Source organism: Nelusetta ayraudi, unplaced genomic scaffold, assembly GCF_046127955.1.
Source record: "Nelusetta ayraudi isolate G7.1 ecotype Tasmania unplaced genomic scaffold, CSIRO-AGI_Nayr_v1 ptg000173l, whole genome shotgun sequence".
Lineage (NCBI taxonomy): Eukaryota > Metazoa > Chordata > Actinopteri > Tetraodontiformes > Monacanthidae > Nelusetta > Nelusetta ayraudi.
The window spans coordinates 763,314-785,461 of NW_027466222.1; the positions used below are offsets into that span (position 1 = coordinate 763,314).

Consider the following 22,148-nt stretch of genomic DNA (forward strand, 5'->3'; position numbering starts at 1 on the left):
TCCTCTGCAGGACTATGACTACTTCACCGTGGAGCTGGAGAAAAGCTCCAAGGGTTTCGGCTTCAGCATCCGCGGAGGCAGAGAGTACAAGATGGACCTGTTTGTGTTGCGGCTCGCCGAGGACGGTCCAGCCATACGCAACGGACGCATGAGGGTGAGATGATGCGGGCGGGTTGATGGTACGGCTGGCTGGATCTTGTGATTAGCAGTTGGGTCAGAGCGGGCAAGATAATTCTTCCTACAGGTAGAAAAAATAGGTGGAGTCAGGCTGTATCAGGGCAGGTATGCTGTGGAATGCTGTACATTTTCTGTAATAACAAGAACAATGATTCCTCATTAAGATCTTAAATCAACTTACATTTGTCATGTGCAGTCAGAATAAAGGTTCTAATGTGTCACACATTAACAGCTATCATTCATAAATAACTTGGCGCTCATTGGCTAGGTACAAGCCAATGAGCAGCGCGCAAGCTAGCGAGTTAGCAAGCTAATCGCGATTAGCCGCGATCGCTAATTGACCTGTAAACAAACACAAATTACCGCCAAATCTTCCTACATAAACCCCGGAAATAATTATCAACAACAGCGGGTATAAAGAACAACGACTCTACACAGTGGTGGGGCACTCAGGCAACAAAACCACAATCAGATATTACACTTATATTTCTACCAAGAACCTTTTGGAAAACCCATGAAAGCGTGAACTCACCTATCTAGGATGCAGGAACAGTTAAAGAGGGAATAATGTGCGGCAGGATAAATGTGTGCGTTGGCTGCGTGACTGGGCGCCACTCAGCTGCTCCCACCAAGGTGCACTTTAACTTCAACAAAGCACTTAACGACTCTTATTCCCCTGGTTTCTCACCATTTAAAAGACCTTGCATGTGGGTGAACCGTGGTTCAGAGAAATCAAACCGATCGTCCTCTGAGTGTGTGTGTGTGTGTGTGTGTGTGTGTGTGTGTGTGTGTGTGTGTGTGTGTGTGTGTGTGTGTGTGTGTGTGTGTCCTGCAGGTGGGGGACCAGATCATCGAGATTAACGGCGACAGCACTCGGGACATGACTCACGCCCGCGCCATCGAGCTGATCAAGGCAGGTGGTCGGCGGGTGAGGCTGCTGCTGAAGAGAGGCACCGGCCAGGTGCCAGAATACGGTGGGTTTCCTTCCAGCAGAACTAAAGTATCAGCAGCCCTTTTCTTTCACTCTTATCTCTCTGTGGCTACTAATCTGATCTCACAGTCATTCCACGGATTCATCGCCTGGGGTTGTAACGCGGTTGTATTCAACTTTAATGTCTTTCAATCCCAGGCAACACTGTTTAAACTGAAGGTCATTTTAACCACGTATTAACATCTCCCTGCCTCTTCTTCCTCGCTGTGACCAGCCGCTCCTCTCGCCCTGTCACCTCTCTGCTTTGAGTCTAATGATCGCTATAGGCTTCCAATTGCCTCCCCTCAGGAATGGTACCTTCCAACCTGTCCATGTGCATGAAAGGTGACACACTAAGCTCCCCCTATTTCTTCCTAATGGGCCACTCTAAAGACACGGTTTGTAACCACAACTGGAATCTCTGTTTTAGGCACGCTGCATGATCTGCATGGTCAAACATTAACGCATGTGGGAAAGTAGCTGTGTGTGTGTGTGTGTGTGTGTGTGTGTGTGTGTGTGTGTGTGTGTGTGTGTGTGTGTGTGTGTGTGTGTGTGTGAGAGAGAGAGAGAGAGTGTATGTACGCGTTGGCATGTCTGTCTTGTTAATATGTATGTGTATATGTCGGTATGTGTGCGATATGAATTTATAGTGGATGGAGTGGAAGGGGTGGAAGAAACAAGCTAAGCTCCTTCTCACTCCTTTTCAAATATACCTTTTTAACTTTTTTCAATCAATCAGTAAATCCACAATCAAACATTATATGTTCTACCGAGAAACTTGTGTTTGTGTGCGTGTGATCTAGAGAGGGAGAGAGAGTCAGAGGGAGAGAGAGGGAGAGAGAGAGAGAGAGAGAGAGAGAGAATGGGGTAAAGAGTCTCCTCAAGAGCAGTATGGTCAGAAGTGACACTCCAGATGCACTTCTCTCATTGTGACGAGGGCTGTGAAGTGGACCGTGTGGCGCCAGTCTGCTCCGGATCGGCCACTCACTCGCACTAATCAAGATGCTTGACGGCTAAGCGTGGATCCGCCTTCACTTTCAGACTTCGTTTCGTTAACAAAATGTGCACTCGCAGCGACACGTTGGCGCAGTGTGTCTGGAGTTGCCAACCAACTGAATTGTCCTGTTTTGAATGGATACGGGACGGAGTCTGTCCCGTATTTCTGAGTTGTCTCGAAGGTAAATTTATACTCGATGCAAACTCACGTTTGTGCCCACAGAGTTTGCCGTCAAAACCGTAATCTACGTGGCTGCAGGCAATACCATTGCACAACCCATTCACAACAACTGTGTGCTGGCCGCGTAGAGAAGAAGGCTATGCATCAGCATCACTTGTTCTTTCAGCTTTATTTCATTCCTCTGTTAAAGCCGTCCATCCTGCACTTTATTGACTGTTGTGTAAAAAATATGTTCAGTTAAAATATTTCAAGACAATTTAAACATTCATCTTATTTCTAATGCCTATTGGTAACAAAGCAGTTCAAACTACGTGGACTATAGACTTTTTTGAAACCCTATTTTAAGTTATTATTGACCACTAGGGGGAGCCACTGGCCTGTGATGGTCATGACCCCGAGCACTGCGGGAGGGAGGGAGGGAGGCCTCATTTATTTTTCTGAATGAGAGTTGGCAACACGAGTGTCGACACGTTCATGTGTGAGCTGCTGGCACACTGTTGCATGCCACTTTTCTCCGATTTTTTGTGTCTCTCTGTGCACTTGCATGCTGAGCAGCGCTGCTTCCACGTCTCCTGCTTTCAACTCTCCTCTCCTCTCCTCTCCAGACTGTGTCAACTCCTGGGATTCCCTTCCTACAAGCCACCCTGCCCTGCAGGAAGTGACAGCCGAGCCCCACCCGACTCCATCGCTCTCATCCCACCCAGCCTCGGCCCCAGACTCCCCTCATCGGCTCCCTCTAGAGGCCACAGTGTGCATGGCAGACAAGGCTCCGCAGCTGAAGGAACAGGGCTCCTTGCGAGGGGCTACAGGTGGCAGGTCCACCCAGCAGAAGTGCACCACCAGGGGGCAGGGCTCCCCCCAGGGCTCCGGAGAGTTGGACTGCGGGCCTGGCGACAAGCAGCCTCGGGCTCCGCCCTCCAAAGCCGCCCTGGGGAGGTCCGGCGAGAGGAGAGAGAGGCCGAGGGAGGCTTGCTCCCCCTGCTGCGAGAGGAAGGGCCTGCAGCCGCCTCGCTCCGCCTGGCCTTGGGACCCTTTCGCCAGCGTGAGTTTGAACGGAGCCTCTCTGGGCGGCGGCGACGGGCCCGCGGGCCTCCAGGAGAGGCTGGCCACCCGAGGCCTGCTGCTCAGAGAGGAGGAGCGGGCCGGCGGTCACGGCGCCCTCTGCTGCCAAGCTAAAGGCTCGGCCGACCCCCCCAGCAGGAGCGCAGCGGCCTCCCCCGGGCCCTGGAATGTTCCGGACAAACTGCCTGGCACCCTGAGGTCCTGGACCTCCACGGTGAGCCGCTAGAGGGTCCTGGGTTCCAGTCAGTTCTTCCCCCTCGCCTCTTCTGTTCTCCCTGCTCCCGTCTGCTTCTTGGCCTATTTTGAAATATCGGATATTTGCGTTTGATTTAGTTTTTACAGGATAATTATTACACCCACCACCTTAAAAAAGAACAAAATACGGAGCAACCTTGACATTGTTGAAAACGCAGTCTAAAACTGACCGCTTGATACAGAGGCATTTTAGACCTGCAGTCGTCCGGCCATCACAGACTGACGGAGCTTTACTTTCTATAGATACCTTTAAACCTTTTTGCTCTAGTTTAGTGCGAGATACCTGTGGACGCCCAGTGGGACACAAACATCCCAGAGATTCACTGTTGCTCCACGTCGTCCGCGCAATCATAGGAGACTACATATCAGCCGGAGGTGGGGGAAGGGGGAGGGGCGGGCGAGGGAACAGAGAGGACACGGCGGCCGACCCCGACACATGATCTCACATGCCTACTGATTATATCACATACTGTAAATGTAAAGATGTGTGAAAAATATGTACATTTGTCAATCTCAGAAAGGCACACCCGACCGACGGTGTCTTTTTTTCGAGGCCGCTGTTGTAGTTAGAAACATTGTAAAGAAAAAAGAGAGAGGGAGAGACGATAAAAACCCATCAGAGCAGCATTTTTAGGAGTCACTATTTCCACGGCCTCTCCGCTGACTACATATCAAAGACTGTGCAAAGGCAACAACCCCCACCAGGCCGCCGTCCCTGGGAGCCTGTGGTCGTGTGCATGGATTTAAAGTAAAAATGAAAAAAAATAATAATAATTACAAACCGAACACATCAAGTCATTCCGCAGGAAGCAGAGAGGACGTCCGACCAGGAGCAGAACCCGTCGGCGGCAGGCGGAGAAAAAGAAAAGAAACCTTTTGTTTTTTTTTCCCTCCATCGTGTGGAACTTTCCGAGCGACTGACGAGAAGCGAGTTGACTTCATCGTCTCATCGCGCCGTTCTGACTTTATGTTTGTGCACGACTCGACTCGCCCGATCGACTCCATCGTTGCAGAACCCTGAGCTGTGTTGTGTTCATTTAATACTTGACGGAGAAGAATCTCGTCTGAATCGGTCTGACACTCCCCCCACCCCCACTCTCTCTCCCCATCATTTCTATGCCTTTAACTGTGCTACATGTACCACATCACTGTGGGAGAGGGAGTCGGTGTGTGGGGGAGGGGGAGGGTGACGGTTGTGAGGTGGGAAGGCGGGAGTGCCTTACTCAAACTAATGCAGAGTCGTCGCCATTTGCTTTTGGAACTGAGTCTAAAAGACGCGTTATTGACACATTATTTGACACATTATTGACACATTATTGACACATATCAGCAGACAGCTGAGTTGTGGAGCCTGTTTTTCCTTTTTGTTTCCCCTCAGACTGAAACACACAGCAGTATTCACAGTTTTCTCGGTGTTCTCCCAGCTGTATTAGCCAACCGGTGTCAATGACTTCCCTTGTGCCCCCCCTTCTCCCTCCCCAACGCCCCCATTGTTTCAAAGGGGGGTTCAAAAGTAGCCTGTAGCATTACATCTCCTACCCAGGAGATCCAGGAGGCTCCAGGGGGTTTTCCAGACTGGGTCACTTTTTTTTTTGTTTTTGTTTTTTTGTTTTTTAACTTTATTTGTCTGTTTCTGGGAGGAAAATAGATTGATTTTTTTTCTTGACATGGTTGCAGGTCGTACCAGAGTACGTATGTTTCCTGTCACAGAGACGGTGCCACTGCTGAGCAGCAGAGAACCCCACCGGTCTCCGCCATTCTGACGTGGCTCTCAGCCAGATGTTTGCTCTCATTAAAAATGAATCAACAGATCTTGCTGGGAAGCGGTGCTTCGCCTCGACGACTTAAAATAAGAACAAACACAAAAAGCATTGTGACAATTTGACGGCACAAGCCGAGCGAGCCAACTGGTGCGCTAGCGGGGGGCCGTTTACCTGCACAGCAGCCCGGTGGTGGAAGTTGGTGAGTCTCAACCTGCAGTGGTCACTCTGAGTGAAAGCTGGTGGTCTTCACCGAGTGAAAGCTGGGGGGGTCTGGATATTTCCCGAGCTAAGTGCTGGTAGCTTCTGGTTCACGCTCAGAGTACGAGCTCTCGCTTTTAGGCTGTAGAGACGTTTTTACCGTATGTACAAATGTTGAGATTCAGTTGAGGGCGAGAGAATCGGTCACCCCTCCCCCCGTCCCTGTCTCGGCCGTCCCCTGCCTGCCGTGAGTGATTTTTGTATACAGATACAGAAAAAAAAAACAAACAAACAAAAAAAAGCTTTATTGGAACCTGTGAAGGATGGCACGTTCATGAATCCCCATTGAGATCAAGTATAACTGTAGTGTTAATTGTGTACTATTCACCTTGTACAGCTGTATTCCTACAAATATGGTTTACTGTATCATTGATACTGTAGTTTCAAAGACGTGAACAACTATTTTTATGAAATGCGACAGTACTGATATATTACATTTTGCTAAAAAAAAACAAAAAAAAAACTTGTTTACTGAAAGATATTCTGAAATACTGTCAAATAAACTCTTGACATGGTGTAAAATATTCTCCCTGCCGTTTTGCTTGATGGTAATTTTTGGATTTTTCTACAGGACTTGAAGTGGAATCAGGAGGGAAAAGGCATCGCGCTTGTGCTTCCAAATGCAAGTTTGTGTTTTTATGGAGCAAAAAGTGGTCTTCGTACTATTGAGGATTTGTAACAGTGATAAAAGACCAGATGACAAGGAATAACCTGCATCAGATTATCGATTAAAACACTTGGTAATCCTCATTAAGTTAAAAAGTCTTTTATTCAAAATTTACAGTCACAAAGTTGAACATTTACAATCCTTCCGAAAATAAACAAATTTGCTGAACACACACAACACACTCGTTCTCTTTGTTAGCAACCTTGCTGACACACACCCAACAACCATGTCCAATGTTACTATATTATGAAAAATTAATCCCACCAATTATTTGCGTCTCGCCTGTCAAACTCCACAGAAAAGAGAAAAGTCCATTGTTTACTTCTGTTTGCTCAACTTTTCAGGACCATGTGAAAATCAGGTCTGTATGATGTCACAAAGGGCTCTGAAAGCTAACACTTGCCTCTCCTGGGTTAGTGACGACATCCAACAACAGGCTGTTGACTGCTTTCTGAGATGTATTGACTCATCACACAATCAAGTGAAGCTTCTCTGCTGGTGGTCAGGGTGAAAAGTGCCTGGGACCTAAAACTGTCCCGTTTCACTTCTGACCACTAGCTCACAACTTAATTTTCCCCCTGTGAGATCAACTGTCTGATATCGTTCCTCTGAATCAACAAGCACACAAAACAGAATTGATCCTGTTTCCGCTCAGGTTCATCAAACGAGACGTTTCATACTCTGCATGTATTATTATTATTATTATTGTTGTTATTATAGTAAGGGAGCAGCTCCACTGACATGACTGCATTAAACACTCGGTGTTTAGGCGGCATTGTGGAGGCACATTCCAGAATAATCAAAACTTGCAAACATATCATCACCCAGTATCAGCTGCCTGGTGGTGGTGGTGGTGGTCTCTCTGCAGCAGCTCTCACTGGCTGTGACTTTCTGTACCCACTGGAGTTTCACCGTTTACAGGCTCGTTGTGAGGAGCCTCCTGAAACAAAAGACGGGAGTCGTTTATACCAACATCAAGTCGACTTGTTGCAAACAAACTGCAGAGTTGCTGGTCCTTTGCACACCTTCAGCGGTTTGTACGCTCCCATTTGGAATCGACAGCAAACCAAGTCAACCACGAAGCCGACCAGGCCGTGAAGCATACCTGGAGAGTGAGGGAAACACTCAACTTACTCTGCAGCCGAAGGACGAGTACAATTAAATGAGTTGGCAGTTAATTATGTTGGTGTTGGAGAGGAAGTGGTGTAGCGCAGTGTGACTTAAAGCCAGCCAGTCGGTTTCAGGGTATGTTAGTCTAATAATAATAACACTAATAATAATAACAATACATTAGGCCTATATAGTCTACCTGTGGTGGTGAAAATGCCTCCAACGATGCCGCAGAGCCGGACTAGAAACTGCCACAGAGGCATGTGCTGCTCCGTGACTTTGACCATGAGTGAGCTGATGTCGTACTTCATGAAGATCCCCGACACTCCGTGGCTTCCTGCCGCGTGGTTTATCACTCGGTCCTGCAGAGCAAGCACAAGACAAACAGGTACTTTTTATACAAAACTGTGGAAGCACGTTGCCACCGTCAAATCCAACTGAAACAAGAAGCGGGGCAGCTCAGTAGCAAATGATACATTGAATCAACATGAACTTTATCATGTCCATGCTGTTCTGAAACGTGCAAACCCACCTGCTCAGTGACGGAGTACTGATGCGTTTCTGCAGACACTTGGTATGTGTTGAGTTTGGTCGGCACTATGGTGAGGAAGTACTGGAACATGTGGTTAGCTGAGGGACGGAACAACATCATTGTCAGTGTGCAATGTCCAGAATGAAAACCACTGCATATCTAAAAGAACAAGCAACAGATTCCACACTGGCGAACGCAGGGGTGGGCAAACTCTTTGACTGGTGGGGCCACACTGAGGTGTAAAATGTGACAGGAGGGTGAGGGGGGGTAGCGGAGCAGCAGCAGATGGATGGAGTGTTTTGGTGAGCCACCTCATAGGAGGAAACTATCATGGGATATGGAGAAAACATGTTGCTTTAATGTCAATTGAAAATGGAGCAAAGCAAAGTTACAACAAAGTCAGTGTCTGTGAAGCCCCACAGTGTTCAGCTCTTTATTGAAATGACTCTGAAAACACTGAAAAAAATGGATGAAATACAGCTATTTCATGACTGACTGACTATTAATATCACTTCTTCTAGTCTGGCGGGCCGGATTAAAGAGCTCAACGGGCAGCATGTGGCCCTCGGGCCCCTAGTTTGCCCACGCCTGGGCTGATGTGAAGAAGATGAACTTACATTCTGGAGAGACTTTCTCTGTACCATCTAAAGGGCTGATGATCCCAGGAATAGCTTCTCCAAAGGACAGATGGTCAATCCGGTGCGAGAAGTTGTATGCTGCAACACCCAATCAACACGAGAGTCATGATTAAATAAATATTGACAGTTTACTCTCGTGTATCAAAAAAAAAAAGTGCACCTCAACATGAAATCATCTCAAGCACCTCTGTGATCAACCACATTTGTCAGAATGAAGATATGAGCAAAACAAACACTGCAACAGCAATAAGCCAACAACACGTAGTGGACAGAGTGATGACTGGTGAGTTTGCTCCAATGAGATTTTCATTAGAAAGTCAGGAACCTTACTGTCATGGCTAATCAGGGCAGCCAGGTGGGCGTGGCCTCTGGGGTGAGGTATGGATCTGTGTGAGAGTGAACCAGTCTGGGGTGAGACACTGACAAGACAAGCACACACCTTCACACCCTTCTCCCAGCTCGCACAAACATACTTGCCAACAGTGATGTGGAAATTCCCGGCCACCTTGTTGACAAACAGGTATCCATGTATCCTGCAGGCAGTCAGTGAGGCAGAGCCGTCGTCCCTGAGGCCAGAAGGAGCAGGAGAGCAAAGTCATACCATGCAAGAATCTTAGAGAAACAATAAGTAGCCATTAACCTGAGATCTGAAAGTGATTACAATATAGAATTCTGTTTTAATCATAGGATTTTGGGACAATGGAACATTCCAGATTTAACACTATTTAATTTTCAGCCTTCGCATTAAACAGCTCGTTGCTGCATTTTGCACCTTTCAGGCGGAGCCGCAGGAGGCCCTTTGATTGCAGACTTGAAGAGTAAATCCTGCAGAGCGTGCTCCACTTTCAGTCGCTCCTGGATGTGCTGCAGTGTCCTGGGTGATGAAAGTACAAATGAACAAGTTGGTATAAAACATATAAACACTGAAATCACACATTTTAAACTGATGGAACAGCTTTTTTTTTTTGCTTTTTTTTTTAAAGTTTGGCCTTGAGTTATTTTACAGATTAAAAGAACTTTTCAACTACTCCCAACACCTTTTGATGCCATTTAAAGGCGATGATAGCACTGAAATGATCCACCAATTATAAGAATCAGGGAAAGAGACCAAAATATCACCTGAAACTTAAATATGAGTAGGAAATTGTTGAAATATTTCACCATATTCCCAGAGGGAGAGTTTACCAATAATGTGCAATGCAAGTGTCAACGTTACTTACATGTGCCACAATCTTTGCCCTGGCGAGAGCTCAAAGTTGACCTGAAATGTGACACAAAACACATCTTACCACAGCAGCAACACAAATACAATATAGAAACTGGTTCAGTGTGTTTACATTTCTGTTGCACAATACGAGAACACAACTCATAACTCACTGGTTCATACTTTAAACCATCAGAGGCCACCATGGTCTCCGCAAGATCCAAAACATCTGCACCAATGACTGAAATGCACATTAAGCACATAAAGTTAAAACACAAAGAGGTATGTTTAAGGTAACTCATGAGAAGCAAATGAAGCTGATGATTCCGTACTTACATTGGCACCTCATGGCCACCGTAATGTCAACATTTATCCTCATTTTGCTGCAAATAGGGAGACGATGCATCAATGGGCTGCAGAGGTGTGTTTGTTAAGCACTGCCGTGTCATTTTGACGAAGCCTTTACCTGGTGTAGTCTTTGTCAACTTCATACTCATACTTCATCCATGTGTGTCTGTACACAAAGAACTCCAGGACGGCGAGGACGGCCATGCAAGTGAAAGCTATTAGAGACACTGGAGAGAGGAAGAGAGTGAGCACCATGACCGGGGTTCCTCCGGGTTCACACTGCCGGGGGTCGAACCGAGTCTCCAGCCGCCCTACCTGTCCCTCCGCTGGCCGACGACTCCACGTAGCTCTCGGGAACTTTCGGAAAGGCGTCCAACTCCCTCACCAGAGTCAGAGCTTTCTTCTTAGTCAGTCTCCTCATTTTATTTATATATTTTGTGAGGAGGAGGGGCGGCGGAGAAATTCCAGGGACTAACTACCTCATGTAGAAAGTTGTATTTGGGAGGCTGCTTCACTACCTGAACGCTATCCTCCTAAAGTCAGTTCCTGTTTCCTCCCTGTGCTGACGTCACTCAAGCGGTTTGTGGGGATCCCTACGCCTGCTTCACAAACTGGAACAAAACGCTTTTGGTATTCTACAGTCGGTTAACTTCACTGTTTTGCTTTATTTTTTAACTAGGCGACCCTTTTTTGTTCATTAAAGTGCACAGACGGAATACATTTAAACACCAAATGCAAAATAGTGCTAAATTATACGGTGGTAGCGGAATATCGGATATCGGATAGCGGAACTGTTTTCTTTTGGCCCCTTGTTGTCTCAGAGAAAAACAGTTCGTTTTTTTATGCGTCTCCCTCTAGTGGCTACTATTGGTCACTGCCGTTTTCTTTGGAATTAATCGTAGTGGAAGCCATCGCCGTCATAATTACGACAGAATTGAGAACATTGTGCTTGTAAAAATACCTTTCATCCCTCATGTGTTGCATATTATTGTTGACTTTTGCTGAATTGTGGTGTTAATGTGATCCATCAACATCACATTAATATCAATAAACCTGAGCAAAAGTATTTTAAATGTAATTATGACCCTCATTCTTTGCCTGACAAAAATGTCTATGAATGAATGTGTTTATATTATTTAACTATGGATATATATGTATATATATATACATATATACATGTATAATTAACATACTGTAAGTGTTTTTCAACCTTTTTTGAGCCACAACGCATTTTTTACATTGAAAAAATCCCATGGCACACCACCAACCAAAAATATTACAAAATGACTTTTTTTTTTATCCTAATAATGACAATATAGTCTCTTAATTTATTGATACTTACTCAGTGTGGTGGCAACTCAGGAGTTAAACCTCTTGAAGGCACAAAATCTCCAAGGAAATGTTGTTGAGCAACATATATATGACAATTACCAAAGCTATAAATAAGAATATATCGTAATGTATCAATCACAACTCACAAAACCCAAATATTACAATTTAGGGTTAAAAACACAAACTTTTTTTATTCAAATAATAACTTGAACAACAAAACATCAGCTTACAAGCACAGAACAATTGAGTTTGTTGAGCTTCACTGTCTCTTTATATCGTACAGCTACAGTGAGATATTTTACAACTTCAAGTATTAAGTTTCACTATTTACATGCTGTGCAGACAAAACCATGTGTCAACATGGAGAGTTCATAATCGTGTGTAACAAGGCTGTGATGCACCTCAGCAAACATTGCAAAGGTCAGCACAAACTGAAAAATATGTGTCTTTTAAAATGGGTCAAGAGCTCAAACAGCATCAACAAGCTGTTGGTTTTATTCTGCAGGTAGAGAGTCGGGACCCTCGTCCCTCAGCACAGCTGTGTCCAGGACATCAGAGGTGGGTGTGTCGGGCGTCTCCTGGGAGAGATCTTCAGAACATCTGCTCACCGTGGGCGAGATCACATCTGGGCTGGTGTCACAGGACTCCGTGCTCTGCTCCGAATTGGCTGTTGTGGTTGTTGTGGCGACACTTTGGGGAACTGGGTCAAACTCATCATCTTCATCTTCAAGAATGGGTGTTTCGTGGATATCTGCAAAGGAGACACAGACATTTCAGGCCAGCTGTTTGTTATCTGGACTAACAACTGTTAGTAAGTGTGGGCAACGTTTGCAACTCACTGCTGAAGGCCTCTGGATACTGCTTGGCAATCTTCCCTTTTAGCGTCCTGTTGAAGCAGATCAGGGCGATAATGAGACTTTGAGTGTGTGTGTGTGTTTGTGTTTGCATTTCACACAAAGAGCAGTGACTCACCTTATCCTACGGAAAACGCTGTCAAGATCCTTCTTCATCTCCACAAGCGTGCGAGTATGCTGCAGGAAGCGCTCGTTCATTTGTTGCAGTCGCACATTAGAAAGTCCGTTGAAGTTGATCAACATTTCATTGGTTTTCTCAAAGCGATCGAGCCTGTTTGATATTGCAAGGCAACAGATATCTCAATGAACATCAACATAAGTTGTCTTGTTTATACAGGATGATAATAATGTAATTCAACATTAGTTTAGGCAGTCACTGGTTGAAATGACTTTTCCATACAACAGTTTATAAATGGTCAGCGCCAGTAAAATGTAAGAGGGCATTGAATGTGGGGCAGGAGGGGGATGAGACAACACTGTGAAGCTTGCTCAAAGGAGGCCCTGATACTCACATGTGTCTTTGAGCTTGAATGATTGCATTCACGTCCTCAGAGTTGACCATGCTCAGCATCCTGTTACAGAAAACGCCAGACGCCGTGGGCTCCTCCATGGCCAGCATCAAGACAGGAAAGCTAAAGACAACTGTAAACAGGGAAATTAAGTATTTTGCTGCCGTATTCTCAATCACGCCCGACCTGAGACAACTGGTTACCCCTCGGTGTGCGTATTCATCATTGTTTATTGGTTGTTTTACATACAGCGCCACATTACAATCTGCACAACACTGCACACTATGACAAAGCCCGTCATGCTTTAAAAGCCGATGGCAGCTGTTCGGTGAGGAAACCGGTTCAATTGGAAACCAGTAAGGACAGAACACAGCAAAGGACTTTCAAATGTTGAGACCACAATTACATCGTCTTGAGCGTCAGAATGATTAAAAACTGATTCAACAACAGAGCTAATTAACGATTGAGTACTTTGAGCTTCAAGCAACATGAATCGATGAGTGTTTTCAGCCTTCGGTTCTGTATCTTGCTAACACATTGGAACGACACAGTTAGCTCACTGGCTAAAGAGACTAGCGAAGCTATAAAAAATATGAATAAAAATTACCTGAACGCTCGAGCTGTTGTTTTTGGTGTCGTTGTTATTGTCAACGTCATAGAGCTCTAGATCTGCGAATCACATGATGATCTGACTGGGGTTGACCGCCTCAGGCAGCTCTGACGGCTTTAAAACAAAAACAAACCACTTCCGCAATTCGTTATTTCCGCTCATAGGACTTTTCATTTCCGGTTCTTATGTTTTGCTTTAAAAAATAAAAAACAGTTAAAATATTTTTAAGGTTAAGGTTAGGTAAGTTTATTCTTATTATTATTCGTATTATTCTTATTATTATATCATAATCTAAAAATATTTATTTATTCATTAAAATGTTTGAAAGGTTGAAATTTTGCATTATTTCTCGTTTTCAAGTTATGCTGTCATGGAACAGTCAGTGAGTTTCAGGCAAATCTGAGTCGTAAACAGCATTATATAACTCATGAAATTATATTTTCTCCTCCCATTAAACAGGTCAGGTGCTGGTGCATTATTCTGTTTTACAACTGTCACATAACCTCTAAAGTAAAAAAATAAATAAAAAAGGCTGGCACAGATGGTGCTATGTTACGTTAACATATTATTATTTTTTAAATAAAATAAATACAAAATTAAATTCAACATAAACATGCAATTATTTGAAAAAATATAAATAAAATCACCATATTCATATTAGACTCCAAAAACATGTTTTATACGTAGGCCTATCTATAGTTCAAAGGTCAAGCTCCACCTAAAATCTGAAAACAAAACTGAATTCCAAGAAAGGACGCCACATATGAATTGATAATTATGAATCATTGCCTGAACTACATTTATGTCCTTAGCTGCCTTTGCAAATAAATTAATTCCACACTCAATACTTCCAGAAAACTCACAAAATTACTTTTATTGAGGGACAAGTAAAAAAAGTACATGATGTATAAAAAATACAAAACCGCTTTATCTAGCTTGTAGTCTAAGTAAATGCATAGCAACATTACATGCAAGTCTAAAGTTAGGAATCCTACTGTTGTGTAATATTTTTAAGCTACAGGCTAAAATGGAAAAAAGCACAGTTTGGTTGCAATTCATTCATTTCAGTCTACTTGATACAGATCCAAAAGTGATGGTACAGAATAAGTTAGGTTGCACGCAACTCAACTGATGAGCAAATAAATACTTAACATTTCACAAATATTGACATCCAGTAATTCCACGCGTTGGTCTGTGTGAGAATTACATTCGATTCCTGTTGTACAAAACCGTACTACATTTAGGCTAAAGATGAACAGAATTCATAGTATTACACTTCTACGTAGGGAGGCGGTGATACAAATAAATATGAAATAAATAAATAATGAAGCCCATAAAGAGAGGCATAAGGCCCTCCCAGCCCCGTATGTACAAAACGCACCCCTGTTCCCGACGACAACATCAAATGTATGAAATTTCATAGTAGTGTTTTTTAAAGAATACCATAAACATTTATATATACAAATGACCTCGGACAAGCACACGTGTCCATAGAAAACCTGCATTGATTTGACATTGGGTGAATTTCAATGTGCTTTGGCTTTAATTTGATAAATAAAGTAATATTAGGCTATATATCACAAGACATTTGTGATATATAAGAGGCAATGGCATAGGATTTTGCTTGTATAAAGTATTTCACTGTATATTGAACCAGGAGTGACAAAGATTACTGGTGCTGATATTGCTAAATGACTATAGACCAATGGTGTGTTTTGCTGCAGTGTTGTGTGTTGTTGTTGTTGTTGTTATGCAAAGACACTTGTTTTTCAATTTTTTTCTTTTCTTTACATACAAAAATAAGTTAAAACTCCAGAGAAAAATGGACCCAAAAAATAAAAGTAAGATTTATAATTCATATAAGGCCATGCAATTTTAGTAGGCTCATGCATCAGATCGTTAGGTCTTCTGAATGAGTGGGCTTGCCATTCATGCAAAATGCACTATGTGTTGCTGAGGCCACGATAAATATAGCTTCTGTCCCTTTTTGCTCCCCAATACCAATCCAGAATTAACACTAGCGCTGTCTGTAACACATAATTAAGGCTGGTGTACTTGCTGTTGAAGCAGTGAATAGGCCTGTTCTAAGTGGGACCCATATACGTATTTGCACACAGAGACACTAATCCATTCTACGAACACAAACTCTTTGATAAGAGTGGACGTCAATGTGAATAGAGACAAACACAAGGGATACTGTACAGGTCTGTGCTCCGTCAATGAAAAGCTGCATTCATTCCAAAACGACACATCCACCTTGCAGTGGGAGGAAGAGCCATGTCATTATTGAAGTCCTCTTCACACATATGCTGATGAACTCTCCCGGAATGAGTTGGAATCTACTGAGATGTTAAGTAATGACTTTCAAGTAGTGTTTTTTTTTTTATTGTTTTCTATAAATCTGTCACTGAGTGGATCTATTGCGTTTTGGAATAAACTTTAGTAAATGCACCAGCAGACATCAACTCCAGCATTTCATCTTAAAGTTGATCGAAAACACCACGGATGATGGTCCATCGCTAGGATGGCTCGAATGTTAAACTAAGAGACAAAGTGAAAACAAAACATGTCCATAAGTTACCGTGTTAAAAAAAAAAACATCCAAAAACAAAACTAGAACCAAAGTGATGTTAACGCAGAGAAGACCAAAGGATTTACAGCTGCTTTATGATCGAAGGCAATCTGAGGAAACCTCTAAACGTAAGTGCTCGAGAGAATTGAAAAAAGAACAAGAAAAAAAAATTACAGCACCTCAAGATCACTTCAGAGATGGGGAGTGACTTCACCACCCTTGCTCCACCACCACCACTCCACACATTGGTGGAGGTGGAGACATGGACTGACAAAGCTTAACAGACCCTGTGTCTTCCAGACAGGCAGGCGGTGGCCCCTTCACTTTCTCTTCTGTCAGGGATTTCTGCCCGCCGACGTCTGCGCCTGCCTGGCCCTCCTCCACCTCCACTTCCTCCTCCTCATCTTCCTCATCCTCCTCCTCGTCTTCCTCTTCTTCATCTTCCTCCTCCCGCTGCTGCTGTTGTTGTTGCTGTTGCTGCTGCTGCTGCTGCTTCTGCTGCTGCTGCTGTTGTCGCTGCTTGTTGCGGCAGCACGGTTTGAACAAGTGGGGGTCGATGAGCACCTCGCCGAAGCGGCCCTTGTAGATGATGCCGCAGCACACTTTTTGCCTTTTCGGGGGGGAATTAAAAAGAAGGTGAGGATAAGAAATTAGCTAAAAAAGTATCACTGTAAACCAGGAATGGGCCAACTGTTTGACCAGCGGGCCACAATGGGTTTTAAAATGTGACAGAGGAGCCAGAGCAGCAGCAGATGTTTGGTGAGCCACCTCATAGGAGGAAAAAAAACATATCATGGGATATGTAGAAAACATGTTGCTTTAAGGTCATTGAAAATGAAGAAAAGTACATTTTCAACAAAATCAGTGTCTGAAGCCCCACGATGTTTAGCTCGTTATTGAAATGATTCTTCAAACACTGAAAAAATGGATGAAATACAGCTATTTTAAGACTTACTGACTATTAATATAACTTCTTCAAATATTGGTGGCCCAGATTGACAAGCTTAGTTGGTAATTTGCTCCGTAGTTTGCTCATGCCTGCTAAAAAGCCCAAGAAATGTTGCAAAGTGGCTATACCTCTTCCAGTAGGTTAGATCCAAAAAAGAGAAAACGGGGGAGCGGCTGGAACCTGGACTGAGATCAGTGTCTGAACCGTCGTCTGACAGGTTGCTGTAGCTTGGAGACTGGGCTGGAGAGGCACTGGAGGTGGTGCTGTGAGCATCAGAATCTGCAGAGGAAGATGGGAAATAATACTAGAATTGTTAGGCACGCAGTTTTTTTTTTTAAGGAAGACATTTTGAACTAAAAGTCACACAGAAACCCACTGTGTCTTTTCAGCTCTTTCTGCAGTCTGCTGATCTGACTGGGTCGAGCTCTCTTGGAGATGCTCTTGATCTTCTTGGGCCTGGACGTTATCTTTAGACTGGGCCCTCCTCTGGCGTCCACAACCTTTGAGGAGGGAATTTCAAAACTGAATGAGTTTGCCTGGTCAAGTCATCGCTCTGTTCCATCGGTGATGAAATCCAAACTCACGTGGTTCCAGTTCTTCTTGGTTCCCACAGGAAGCTTTTTCCACCGTTTCACCAGGAGGACGCAGGCGTTGCAGATTTCTCCAGATCGCGTTTCGCTCAGTCTGCAAAACATTCACAGTTTGTAAGGAATGTACAGAGATTGACAAAGAAATCCCATGTGTTCACATGTGACTTTTACCCAAAACAGCTCCTGAAGTCCTTCTCATAGCGCTTGCTGTCAGTGAAACGGGAGCTGGAGGACTTGGCCCGACAGATGCAGCAGCCGTCCAGGCTCCTGTACATTTTTGGCTTGTGAAAGCCAAACATCTGCATAGAAAATTAAAAAAGATTTTTTTTTTTTTTTTTTTTAAATCAGCATCTCAACGTCTCATTAGCGTGGAACACGTGCAAACCGCAGTGCCTCCCCGCAGTCGCACATTTGGATTACAAAGAGGCTATATTTTAATTTTATAAGAAACTGGTTGGTTTTCTTTTTTTTTTCTTTTATTAAATATTACACATCAGCTGCTTTTACGAGATCGTTATGCACCGAAGACATTCCGGGAAAGCCATTTTTTGCCGAAGCATCTCCCCGCTTTGACCCACATGAGGGGAAGTAGGTCAACAGTCAGACAGCGTGTCAGACAGATCATGTCACCATGCTGCGCGCACAGGATGCACGCTTCATTTTGGAAACTCCAAAAAGCACGCACATGAAGCGATCCCCCGGGCTGCACAGCGCATTTGCTCTGGTTATGCGCAGAAAGCGCCACATATCAGGGTGCTTTCTGCCCGAGACAAGGGGGGTGGGGTGCAAATGTGCTCGGCCAAAATCACTCAAAATGCAATAAGCGCCCCGATTACGCTGAGGAATTATAAATTATGTTGCTAGGCAAAATTTAATCCACAGCACATGCCGAACTGCGGCAAAACTGTGAGCCGCGCCCCCCAGACTGTTTTATTTTTTTCCTCTCCCTTCTTGCCATCAGTCCTCGGGGTCTTCTGACAGTGCAGTGGCACACGGAGCAGACACAGAGCTGCAGAAAGAACAGACACCTCACTCTGCTCTGCTGCTGAGCCACCGACCCACACGGTTCCTTTACCTGGCCCTGTACTTTGAATGCTACTCGAGCTACTGGTCGCAAAGTGGTAGATTAGATAAGAATTTAAAAATAAGTGCTGTTGCAGTAGAGGAAATATTTATACTGGCGGTAATATGCACACTACAGTTTATGAATAGCAATGCCCTTATTTCCAAAGCTAAGAGACATTATTTATTTATTTTTGGGTGACTGAAAAAGGTTGAGAGACAGACATAAAAAGGCTTAAACAAACCAAACATAGTTTCTAACTGCTTAATGGCAAATTACTGGTCCTTCCAAGCTTTCGGCTAATGAAAAATATTGAATAAAAAAGACAGATTTTTTTTTTTTTCTAAAGACACTATCATTTAATGAAAACATGAAACAAGATGCAACGGTTTAATTATGACCCGACACGTTCACACTGTATCTGGGCGTTCACTTCAGTTATTCTGGCTTCCTCCCATCGTCCAAAGATATTAGGCAACTGGTGAAGTCTACATTGTTTGTTAGTGTGAGAGTAGAAGGTTGCTTGTGTCTCGATGTGAACCAGCAATAAACTAGTGACTTGTCCAGGGTGTAAATCTACTTCAATCTCAGATAGCTTAGCTCTGGCAACCATGCAAGGCTGAGTGGAGGGTACGCTGCGATGGATACATAGGGGAGTGGGGTACAAATAAGTTCAGTTTCTAAATGAATTTGACTCATTTACCCTAAGAAATTTATACTGAAAAAGTTTCAGCAGAAGTGGGGTTTAGGTCTACTGACATTTGCTTGCCTGTAACAGCACTGCAGGTGGACGGTGCACAAGACAGAGCAATACGCTTTTAAGATGAACAATTTGAATATTATCTCTACAAACGGAAGTCACAGGTGAGCATGTTGACTGCGAGCAATGAACAGATGACACATCATCAACTCATTTTGCATACATGCATACAAGTGAAAAAGAGGTAGATTATTAGACTTTTCTATTTTAATTTATATTTATTTCATAGCATCGCCCCAATAACTGGACCCCAGAACCACTTAACCTCTTATTTTACTTTTCGTGGAGTGGAAGCACATTTTCCAGGATAGGCAATACAACTCTGAGTCTTTTCTGTCTGAAATGCTTAAATAAGGGTGAATGGTTCTGTGATTATTTTTTGACACAAAGAAAAAATAGGAAGTGGAGGCCCACATAGGCGCATTACACAGATCAACAAAATTATCTCTTAGTCACATCCTGCATTATATGTGTACTTAACTCTATGGCTACTGCATTGCAGTGTCCAAATAGTCTTTAACTTTGCCAGGCGTTGTAGTCACCAATGTGAAACTTTTTTTTTTTTTTTTTTAACATAATCATCATGTCAAATGGCATGATACTCACATACAGACAGAGAAAGCAGGCTGCAAGCCTCATCAAACACGTTATTTAATGCAGTATCAAATATTACTATTATTTGTTATGAATCGATGGCCACAGGCCACATTAACTAACTCGCAGCCCATTCACCTCGGAGTGGCTCATCCTGTCACCTGCGGACGATCTCTGCAGCAGAATACTGTACGTGACGCAACGCAACATGGCAACACACACTTCAAAGGCGGAGGAGGCGGTGTGCATGGAGAAGGGGGTGTGATGCGATTTTTTTTTTCTGCAAAAGCTGCAAATTTCAACCGCCGCGTGTGTGAATAAAATAAAATAAAAAGTGACCGGGACTTGCGAAAAAACAACAACAGCACTCGAACCTTTATAAAAAACGAGGAAAGAGGCGCAAAACCGCGGCGGTTTTGCATCGAGGGGAAAGTGCGAGTGGCCGCTTCACCGCCCACTCCGGCGAGGAAGCATGGCACGCCGCACGACCTGCGCCATGCGCACCCATTTTAGGAGCGCCGTCCTCTGCGCTCGACGATGCCAGACTTCCCCTCCACCTACAACCCACTCATCACACCCGGGAGACAAACAGAAACCAACACCACCATTAAAACACCTCTAATTCTATGTTCCGGAGGGGAAAACCCCGCTCGGAGGAACGAGTAATTTGATCCGCACTCTTTGTTATTCCGCAGCCAGCGTCACTGCAACAGTCCTTCAACTACACATGTGCGCCAAGTTCGCGGCGACGGCTCGCGCAAATTTCTCCCTATTAGCGGTTGGACTTGGCTCGAGTTTGTGCGAGGTGTTTGGGTGCGGAGGGGGGAGAAGCAAGTTTGCCTCTTTTTTCTTTTTTTTTTCCTTTACCCGGGCGGCTGTTTTGTTGACAGCGTGCTGAGGCGCACCAGTGCTCGGGGTGGGCGTGAGAGGATCAACTTGGCGGCGCAGAGTCACTGGAAGCAGCGGACTCACACACTCACACACACACACACACACACACACACACACACACACACGCTGGCTGAGGCGTTCAAATGCTGCTTGCGACGGGGCATTTTCAATCCAGGATATCAGAATGATACAATAATGAACTTGGCTGCTGATTTTGTAGCGAGGAGCGACTTCCGCAAAGACGGAGCGGAAACAAACAATAACAACTGCTGCTGCTGCTGCTCGCCATGCTTTCATTTCCATGCCCGTCGTCCCCCTTTCTCTCTCTCTCTCTTTCGTCTTTGCTCACACTTGAACAACATTCATGAAATGTTGATTCGGTGCTGACAAACGCACCACAAGTCGAGCAGAGGGACGCAGCTGGTCGACAGAGACACACACACACACGCGGACAGAGAGCAATTGTCCCGACAGAAGTCGTGCAGCTTGTTTGAAATGAGGCGTCAATAAATTCCGCATTTCATTTCTTTTGACGCGACCGTAAAAACAAGCGAGCAAACACGTGGAAGTGGCGGTGGTTACCTTGCTGAGGTGCTGCGGGTCGGACTCGGAGCTCAATAATCCCTCTCTAAACCAAAGCGCGTCGTAAAACGATGTGACTTGTTGTGAGAGAATCAAGCCGCATCGGGCAACCCGCTCCGCTCCCTTGTTGATGTCGGCGGCGCTTGCTGACGAGGGGGGGTTGGTGGGGGGGGCACTGGATAGTTGTGGGCACAGTGCGCATGCGCCGTATCCACGCCTCCATTTCAGAGTAGGGCAAGAGACTGCTTCTCTTTTTTTTCCTTTTCTTCAATCGAAGCATTTACATAAACGACGTGTGACGTAGGCGTGCGTCTGCATTCTGCTGGCCTTATAAGGACGGGAAGATTGCGCGGGAACGGGGGGCTCGGCCCCGGTTGCTATGACACCATTGGAGGGTGGGAGCCCAGGGGGCGGGGCCTGCTGCTGCTTTACTACAGCCCGCCAGATGGCACGTCTGTCTGGGGGCCGACGGCTGCAGGAGGCTCGGTGGCGGCGGCGGCGTCTAGCAGCGAGTGGCGCTCTTTGTTCATTTGAATTGCGTGACAAGTGACCAGATTAGTGGAGGAATAAAAGGTACATGGGTTGAAGGGCCTCCTCCTTCTCCTCCTCCTCCTCCTCCTCCTCCTCAGTCCACCACACGGTGCTTTTCAGTGCTAGCGACCACGTTTCTCCAGCCTCCCC

General features: G+C 44.8%; 4 protein-coding genes and 1 long non-coding RNA gene across 11 annotated transcripts in view; 1 reads left to right on the plus strand and 4 right to left on the minus strand.

Moving 5' to 3' along the window:
* The window catches only part of magi2b (membrane associated guanylate kinase, WW and PDZ domain containing 2b), a 75,039-nt gene extending 68,855 nt beyond the window's left edge, over positions 1 to 6,184 (plus strand). For 5 of the 7 annotated variants that reach the window (XM_076014801.1, XM_076014802.1, XM_076014803.1 and 2 more), the window contains 3 exons: positions 11 to 154; positions 1,013 to 1,151; positions 2,930 to 6,184. In XM_076014801.1, coding sequence (XP_075870916.1) covers positions 11 to 154; positions 1,013 to 1,151; positions 2,930 to 3,612 — 966 coding nt within the window. In that variant the 3' untranslated portion in view covers positions 3,613 to 6,184. Of the gene's footprint in view, positions 1 to 10; positions 155 to 1,012; positions 1,152 to 1,456; positions 1,546 to 2,929 lie in introns of all 7 variants that reach the window. The other 2 variants (XM_076014806.1, XM_076014807.1) reach the window with 1 other exon arrangement.
* Positions 6,185 to 6,412: 228 nt separating this feature from the next.
* Positions 6,413 to 10,938, minus strand: LOC142880844 (endoplasmic reticulum-Golgi intermediate compartment protein 2-like). Its single transcript, XM_076014810.1, has 13 exons — positions 10,477 to 10,938; positions 10,280 to 10,388; positions 10,150 to 10,196; positions 9,987 to 10,054; positions 9,830 to 9,870; positions 9,382 to 9,483; positions 9,083 to 9,175; positions 8,940 to 8,995; positions 8,589 to 8,687; positions 7,972 to 8,069; positions 7,639 to 7,801; positions 7,355 to 7,434; positions 6,413 to 7,269 (listed from the first exon to the last, which is right to left on the minus strand). Exons 1-13 carry the CDS (start codon positions 10,580 to 10,582, stop codon positions 7,204 to 7,206), a joined length of 1,128 nt encoding a protein of 375 aa, XP_075870925.1. The 5' UTR covers positions 10,583 to 10,938; the 3' UTR covers positions 6,413 to 7,203.
* Positions 10,939 to 11,657: 719 nt separating this feature from the next.
* Positions 11,658 to 13,617, minus strand: kxd1 (KxDL motif containing 1). Its single transcript, XM_076014795.1, has 5 exons — positions 13,464 to 13,617; positions 12,860 to 12,989; positions 12,466 to 12,618; positions 12,333 to 12,379; positions 11,658 to 12,244 (listed from the first exon to the last, which is right to left on the minus strand). The coding sequence occupies exons 2-5, from the start codon at positions 12,964 to 12,966 to the stop codon at positions 11,988 to 11,990; spliced, it is 564 nt and encodes a 187-aa protein (XP_075870910.1). The 5' UTR covers positions 12,967 to 12,989; positions 13,464 to 13,617; the 3' UTR covers positions 11,658 to 11,987.
* Positions 13,618 to 14,314: 697 nt separating this feature from the next.
* Positions 14,315 to 17,876, minus strand: LOC142880845 (SIN3-HDAC complex-associated factor-like). Its single transcript, XM_076014811.1, has 5 exons — positions 17,749 to 17,876; positions 17,572 to 17,671; positions 17,364 to 17,487; positions 17,116 to 17,266; positions 14,315 to 16,648 (listed from the first exon to the last, which is right to left on the minus strand). Exons 1-5 carry the CDS (start codon positions 17,874 to 17,876, stop codon positions 16,249 to 16,251), a joined length of 903 nt encoding a protein of 300 aa, XP_075870926.1. The 3' UTR covers positions 14,315 to 16,248.
* A 159-nt stretch (positions 17,877 to 18,035) lies between these two features.
* LOC142880846 (uncharacterized) lies at positions 18,036 to 21,458 on the minus strand. The gene is made up of 2 exons (XR_012925478.1): positions 19,572 to 21,458; positions 18,036 to 19,455 (listed from the first exon to the last, which is right to left on the minus strand). It is a non-coding gene; the product is annotated as an uncharacterized LOC142880846 (long non-coding RNA).
* Positions 21,459 to 22,148: the final 690 nt, after the last annotated feature.